Below are 8,238 nucleotides of genomic sequence, written 5' to 3'. Positions count from 1 at the left end.
TGTGCAGGATGTCCTACACGCTTGATACTCTGGATCCTGTCGTTGGGCTTCAGCCAAGGCGTTGTAATCCAATCCCAGTTGAACAGCAGCTAACGTGTTTCTTGACAGGGCATCGGCAAAAGGATTCATTTTCTCAGGGACGTGTTGAAGGGTGCAATTGTATTCAGCCCCGGCGAAGAGATGTCGGCGTTGATGGGCGGACCAGGCGTCAGACTGTCGAGTGAAGGCGTGCACCAGAGGCATGTGGTCTGTGCGAATGACGAAGGGCATACCTTCTAAGAAATGGCGAAAGTGACGGACAGCCAAGGGCACCGCCAGCAATTCGCGATCGAAGGTAGAATAACCCGATTCTGCCAGTTTGACAGTTTTCTGCTGAAGAAGGCCAATGGGCGGAATGAGCCGTTGACCACCTGTTCGAGTACTGCGCATTAACGACGTCGCTGGCATCGGTGGAGAGAAGGAGAGGGGCATGCGGAACGGGAAAAGTGAGAGTAGCAGCGGTTGATAGGGCATCTTTGCGTTGCAGAAGGCCGCTTCTTGAAGGGGACCCCACTTCAGGTCTTTGGCTTGCCCTTGAGGGGGTGTAGAGGGGAGCAAGAGTGGCAGCAATGGCTGGCAGAAAACGGTGATAATAGTTGATCATGCCAAAGAATTCCTGTGGTGCTTTAATGATCGAGGGTAAGGGGAAGTTCTGAACGGCTGCTACCTTCTCAAGGAGGGGATGGACTCCTTCAGGAGTGATGCGGGTGCCCTAAGAACGACACTTCGTTGGTGCCAAAGGTACACTTGTCGTACCGGATTACAAGGCCGTTTTGTTGTAGGTGGTCGAGCACGATGCGCAGGTGATGGAGGTGTTCCTCTTTTGAGGAAGAGAACACAAGTATGTTGTCCACGTAACATACACAGAAGGGGAGGTCCCCTAAGATGCCATCCATGAGACACTGAAAAGTGGCTCTAGCATTACGAAGGCCAAAATACGAGTAATTGGAGGTGTATGTACCAGAGGGAGTGGTGATGGCGTCTTGCAGATGTCTTCTGGGTTCATAGGCACCTGATAATACCCCTTCAGGAGGTCGAGAGTGGAGAAAACCTTCACTTTGTGCAGGTAGGAGGTCACGTCGGTGATGTTTGGGAGGGAGTAGTGATCCAGTTCTGTTTGCATGTTCAGGTGCCTGTAATCCCCACATGGACGGAGGGAGCCATCTTTCTTCAGGACGATGTGTAAGGGTGACAACCATGGGCTGGAGGCCTTTTGGCAAAGGCCCATTTCTTCCATTTCGGCGAACGTTTGTTTGGTGGCTGCCAATTGATCCAGTGTTAGACATCTGAATTTGGCAAAGACTGGGGGTCCCATCGCCTTGATATGGCGATAAATACCGTGTTTGGCAGGAGCCGTGGGCGTTTGGCAAAGTTCTGGACAGAACAGTTCCAGGTACGACGTGAGGAGGTGGGCGTAGGCATTCCTGGGTGCGCTGATGTGGAGAGTGAGATCGGAGGGGGCTAGTTGAAGAGGTGTCAACAAGTACGATTCTGCGTTGACAATTGTCGCTGGGCGATGTTGACAAGAAGGCGAAAATGAGAGGAAATCCGCACCAAGAATTTGCAATGTGACGTCAGCAACGAGACACTTCCAATTAAATTTGTCGTTTACAAATGATAATGTGAGGTTTTCGTAACTGTAGGTGGGTATTGCAGATCCGTTGGCAACTACCAGGTGGACATCGGCAGATTTAGACAGACTACGTCGTGTCCTGAAGAGTTCCCTTGGCAAAAGAGAATGACAAGCACCCGTGTCTACCAAAAATCGCACACCCTTTCCTGCATCATGTTAAAAAGAAAAGATTAGAAACACGGGAGGCCACCGCCAAGAATGATGGCCTACTTACACGTTTTTTGGCCACTGACAATCCTTGGCACATTTCTTTGTGGCAGACCCGAATCTGGAGTGGTAGTAGCAAAACTGCGGCCGATGGGCAGCAGTAAGTGGCTGTAGAAGTCGATGGTTGGGGCACGAGCTAGTGGTGGGTGATGGGTGGCTTTGTCCTACGTCATTCACGTCAGCTTCGGTTGACGTTGAATAGGTGTCTTCTTCGTCAGGAGTGGAGACGTTGATGGAGGTCTTGAAGGTCATGAAGTGGCTGTCCATAAGGGCGTCGGCTTTGGTCATCAAGTCCTTTATGGGTAAACTATCGACATCGGGTATGGCAGCACGTACAGGTTCGGGTAAACGGCGTACCCAAAGGGCACGAAGTAGGTTCACCTCACGAGGAGAGCCGTCTGCGGCAGGTTGCAGATGAGCGATACTGGTCATTTCCCTGAGGGCGAGTGAAGCCCTTTGGTCCCCCAACAGTTGTTGAGAGAGCTGAAAAAGCTTTGTTATACAGGCGGCTGGAGATGACGAGTACTACTGCAGAAGGTATGTTTTGAGGGCGTCATACGTTATTAGGGTGTCTTCTTGTTCACAAAGCCAGTCGGAGATTTCCAGAAAGGTGTCCTCGGGTATCGCCGCAAGAACATAATTTGCTTTGGTGGTTTAGCCAGTCATGCTCTTGATGGGGAACTGGTCTTCTGCGTGCTGAAACCATGCAAACGCCTCTCCGCTGGCGAACGACGAAAGTTTCAATGGGGCGGCCATAGTAACAGTAAGGGGGGGAGGCGAGAGGAGCGAGTCGACTTCCGGGGTCACCAATGTGATGAGCCAAGAGTAGGTTGTGACTCAAAAGCGGGATGAAAGTAACTGAGTACTTTATTATAGACACATCGAGTATATATACACACTAGGTCCTGGCAAGAAGGTCACAAAATTCAACATGCTATTTCTTGTACAACCAGTAACCGGTTCTGTTAACAGTTAACAATGAGAAATAGGCAGACAGGTTCATGCAAGTTGCTGTCAATGCAAGGGGAGGGGAAAGATACAAAAGATAATATATACAAAAAAGAGAAATGTCGTTACTATGTACGATCGTATGACACACGGGTGGTACAATATTCTAAAGAGACTGGAGAGAAAGATTAATGAAAAGCTGAGAGATGAACAAGCAGGATTTAGAAAAGATAAAAGTTGCACTGACCAAATTTTCATTTTGAGACTTTGTACAGCAATGCGTAGAATATAGAAATCCACTTTCGATGGCCTTTGTGGACTATGAAAAAGGCTTTGATAGTGTGCACCAGCCAATTTATTGGAGATTCCTGCGCAATTATGGAATTCCTCTAAAATCTATAAATCTTATTAAGTTTGTTCATGAGCATAGCAAGTGCAAAATTAATGTTAATGGAGTATTATCAAATGAATTTCCAGTGAACAACGGAGTACTCCAAGCGAATGTGTTATCATCTATGTTGTTTATCCTCCTCATAGATTTTGAAATGAGTAGAGCAGTCGAAGATGGTGGAGAAGGATTGGACTGGATTGGTGATAGGAATTTAGCAGACCTAGAGTATGCTGATGACGATGTCCTTTTTAGCAGAACAACCCAGGATTTGCAATGCTTGCTTACCAGAATGCATGAAATTTCACATGTGGTTGGCCTGAATATAAATAAAAGAAAGACAGAGAATGTGAGAACGCAGTATGCAATGGAAGATGAAATATCATTGTAAGGAGAAAGGATTAATGAGGTAGAATCATTCAAGTATTAAGGAACTATGATCTCCAATGCAGGGTCTTTAGAATAAGAGTTTAGTGAAAGATTGAAAAAAGCAAATTAGACAATGGCTAGATTAAGTAAAATTTGGAAATCAAATCGCCTGAAATTACATATAAAAAATCAGACTATAAATCAGTTTAGTGAGATCTGTGTTACCCTATGGACATGAGTCATGGTATAACAATGAAACATTCTCCATTAGATTTAGTAGATTTGAGAACAAAGCCCTCAGAAAGATATTGTGAGTTAAAATTGCAGGACGGGATTAGAAATAAAACTATAAGAGAGATTACTCGAATGCCATACGTAGATGAGATCATTATGAAGGGTAGATGGAGATGGTTTGGGCATGCTCTTCGCACTCCCCAAGAGAGATTAGCTCACCAAACATTCAACTGGGCTCCAGAAGAGTTGGAAGAGCCAGGCCTATATAGCCAAGGACAATGAAGCGCAAAGTACGAGATGATGAATTGGGAAGTATTGAATTAAAAGCTGAAGATAGAAACGACAGGTTAAATCTTACCGAGCCCATTTGCGTCAACAGGCGTAGGAAGAGATGATGATGATGATGATATAAATATATATATATATATGCGTGTGTGTACTTTATATATATATATATATATATAGGCTATATATATATATATATATAGAGGCTATATATATATATATATATATGTATATTATATATATATATATATGTATAATATATATATATATATATATATATTTCTATATGTATATATATAAAGTACATATATGTATATATATATATATATATATATACATGTATATAGTCATCATCTCCTACGCCTATTGGTGCAAATGGCCTCGGTTAGATTTGACCTGTCGTTTCTATCTTCAGCTTTTAATTCAATACTTCCTCATTCATCATCTCCTACTTCGCGCTTCATAGTCTTCAGTCATATAGGCTCTTCATATAAAGTATATATATATATATATATATATACATATATATATATATATATATGTATATATATATATGTATATATATATATATATATATATATGTATATATATGTATATATATATATATATATACATACATAATCTCATGAATCCAATGTTTTCTCCTCCTTCCCTTGCTTCATTTGCAATCTCTAGAGACCCATTTTGTTGTCTGTCTTTCTCCTGTCCATTTCTTTTTCTTATAAGTTGTTAGAATATCCTCTATTTTTTTGCTTTCTTATCCATGTTGCTCTTTTTCGGTCTCTTAGTGTTATTGCTATCAGTATTCTTTCCATAGCTCTTTGAGTTGTAAGTAGCTTGTGTCCTAATGCTTCAGTAAGGCTCCAAGTTTCTGATGCATAAATTATTACTGGTAGGACCATCTCAATAAATACTTTTCTTTTTAGAGAAAGTGCTATATTAAAATTTTTAATTGCTTTCCAAATGCTCTCTATCCTATGCTTATCTTTCTTTTAATGTCAGTTTCATTTCCTGGGGAAACCCTTACTGTCTTCCCTAAACGCGTATATTCATTAATAATCTTCAGAGATTTGTTTTTAATCCTTATTTTTTCTTTCTAAATTTTCATTAAACATTATCAAAGTTTAACTAATATTTATGTTGCTTTTCTCCTTTCTCTTCAAATCTTCTCTCATCATTTGCAATACAATCCATAATTCATCAAATAAACTTAAGTCATCTGTAAATGTTTAATTTGTTAATGTTTTACTCATTAATGTTAATTCCTATCTTTTCTTAATCTAAATTCTTAAAAACTTCTTATAGGCAAGCTGTCAATAATTTAGTACGGGTAGGGTCTCGTGTAACTCCTTTTTTCAATTAGGAATTTTCTCCCTACGTTTGTGTATCTTAAAGATTGCTGTACTACCCAACTAGATATCTGTAAGTGCTCTAACATACGTATCATTTATTCGTCGTCTTTGAAGGCTATTCATTACTTTTAAAGTATTAACAGTATCAAGGGCTTTCTGAGTCTTTAAATGCCTTACACAATGGTTTGTCATACTCACTTGATTCCATTAGCTTGTTAATGACATGGATAAGGTCGGTTGTTGAATATACTCTTCTTAAACCTCTTTGTTTATTAAAGTCTAGCTTTCTTTCCATTTTCAAAATATGATATTTGTAAATATTTCAATATTACTGAGAGTTAACTTATTGAGCGGAAATTTTCCAGGTTTTTAGAGCTTCTCTTTTTGTGAAATAATAAAATTATATTTTTTTCCAAGCTGAAGGTATAGAGCAGTCTTGCAAACATTTGGTGGACAGTTTAGAGAAATTTACTACTATGAAATATCCTCTATCTCTTACTAAATCATTTGTTAGGCTATCTTCTGCTTTGTCTTCTTAAGTCTTTTAATGCTTTCTTTATTTATACTGTTATGTTTGGTACCGGCTCAGGTGTTTCATTATTTTGGTTAGGAAAATTATTTCTTATATCACTATTGTATAGAATTATATAGAAACCCTCTGCAATTTCTATCACTCCTCTTTTGTTGATATATCCCTTTTCATCCGTTAAAGCAAATATCTTTTAGCTCCCGATTCCAAGTCTTTTTTTCATTAACTTGATGCTTCTTCCTTTCTTTAATTTTTCCTTAATTTTGGTTTGTGTTTACGATTTCTGTGAGTATTTATTTCTTTATTTATATTTTATGTCACTTGGAATTTCGCATTATTTCCAATCTTTGCTTTATTAGATTTTTTTCCGTTAGTTTTCCTTGATCTTGATTAGAAACTTTACCACCTATCTCTTGTGCTGATTCCAATACACCTTTTCTTCTTAATTACTATTCCTCTCTACTCTATTTACTACCAATTCATCATGAGAGTACCTATTTTTTATTGCTAAACTGAACTAATCAGATTTTTCTCTTTTTATAGGAGTGTTTATTTTCTTTCTTAAAATTAGCTTTTCCCTTTCTTTCTTTACATCTAAATGAATTTTGTTTCTCACCAATATATGGTCTTTTGACTTTGATGTAATTAACACTGTTATATCTTTAAATAAGTTAACCCTTTCACTTAGAATAAAATATTTAATTTTTTGTTTATCCATCTTGACTTCGCCATGTCCATTTTCTATGTTAATTTTTATATAGAAAAAGGTGTTCATGTTTTTAGATTATTTTTTTTTATATTCTTCTCTCTCTCTCTCTCTCTCTCTCTCTCTTCCACTGAAGTCCCCCCCCCCCTCGAACTAAGGAGATCTGTCCTTACTAGGTAGAGTCTTTACCATCAATGGCCAAATGTTACCATATTTATTCTTATTCTTTTTATTGCCTACAGTTCTAAGGATATAAACACATAATGAGAATAATGATAATAATTAGTGGATATAACCCCAGGTAATATTGATTAGAGTATTTAGTTCCTTTGTACTCTAACCGAATAATAGACAAGGAGAGGAATTTTATTCCTTTCCAAAGATTATTATCTTTGACACTTTGGGAGGATGATCTGGAAGTTATGAGAAATAGGGAACTTTTCCCACACATTGGTATCCATGACTTGAAACTAGTTCAAACTTACACCCGGGCAAAAGCTTTGTAAAGTTAACATTACTATTCATATGATTTCCAATAGTCGACCAGGGTGGTACTGTCGGACCAAGGAGCTGTGGCAATATTTCCAGAGCCTAAATTCACACACAGATACAAACACACTCACACACACAAAAACACACAAATATATTTATGCATATATATATATATATATATATATATTTATATTTGCACAGACACACACACACACTCACATATATATATATATATATATATATATATATATATATATAAATCTGCGTGTGTCTGCTTATGTGTGTGAACATGAGCATATATGTATGCTATGTGCCTTTACATTAGCATACGTGTAAAGAAGGCGTTTGCATGTAAACTGATTTTGGCATGATTTCAGGCTGACCGTCATGACTACCTACAACGTCAATTTCCATCAAAAGGTGAAGTTCATTTTGCTTTGGACTCTGGTGTTTGTGTGGTCTGCCTCAGGGCTTGTGACAGAGTCTGCGAGGAGGTGGATGGCCAGAGGAATCCCCCAGGAATGTAAGATCGTAGCCTCCCCAAAGAAATCCTTATCTCTTCCAAATGCTTTGGAATGCGCTATCCACACAAGATACAATGGGTCAACGGTGTTTGAGTACAATAGTAAGTGTGATTGAGATCTCTTACCTCCTTGCAACTTTCATGATCACATACCCATGTAATGACTGAAATATTTGTAGTATTTGCATATTACTAATTATCATTGTTCAAAAACAGATCAAATTTGTGACATTTACGGAGGTTACAGTGAGACATCGCTTATGACCATGCAATTTGAGAGGGTAGTTTCTCTGGTTGCCTTGGAGGAAATCGCTTCGGGAAAGAACACCTATTCAAGTGGAGCTGTCTCTAGGTAAGGAAACAAACTTATACTATAGTAATATGCACAATATATATATATATATATATACTTACATATACATATATATAATATATATATACATATATATATATATATATATATATGTGTGTGTGTGTGTATATATATATGTATATATATATATATATATATATGTATATATATGTATATATAT

General features: G+C 38.4%; 1 protein-coding gene across 2 annotated transcripts in view; it reads left to right on the top strand.

Moving 5' to 3' along the window:
• LOC137632949 (uncharacterized) overlaps positions 1-8,238 on the top strand; it is an 85,002-nt gene that overhangs the window by 41,330 nt on the left and 35,434 nt on the right. For both annotated transcript variants that reach the window (XM_068365074.1, XM_068365075.1), the window contains exons 2-3: positions 7,560-7,807; positions 7,922-8,057. In XM_068365074.1, the coding sequence (XP_068221175.1) occupies positions 7,570-7,807; positions 7,922-8,057 (374 nt within the window). In that variant the 5' untranslated portion in view covers positions 7,560-7,569. The remainder of the gene's footprint in view (positions 1-7,559; positions 7,808-7,921; positions 8,058-8,238) is intronic.

This window comes from Palaemon carinicauda, chromosome 42 (genome assembly GCF_036898095.1).
Source record: "Palaemon carinicauda isolate YSFRI2023 chromosome 42, ASM3689809v2, whole genome shotgun sequence".
Lineage (NCBI taxonomy): Eukaryota > Metazoa > Arthropoda > Malacostraca > Decapoda > Palaemonidae > Palaemon > Palaemon carinicauda.
Note: the sequence above shows the minus strand (reverse complement) of the source record. Positions and strands in the feature narration are given on the sequence as shown.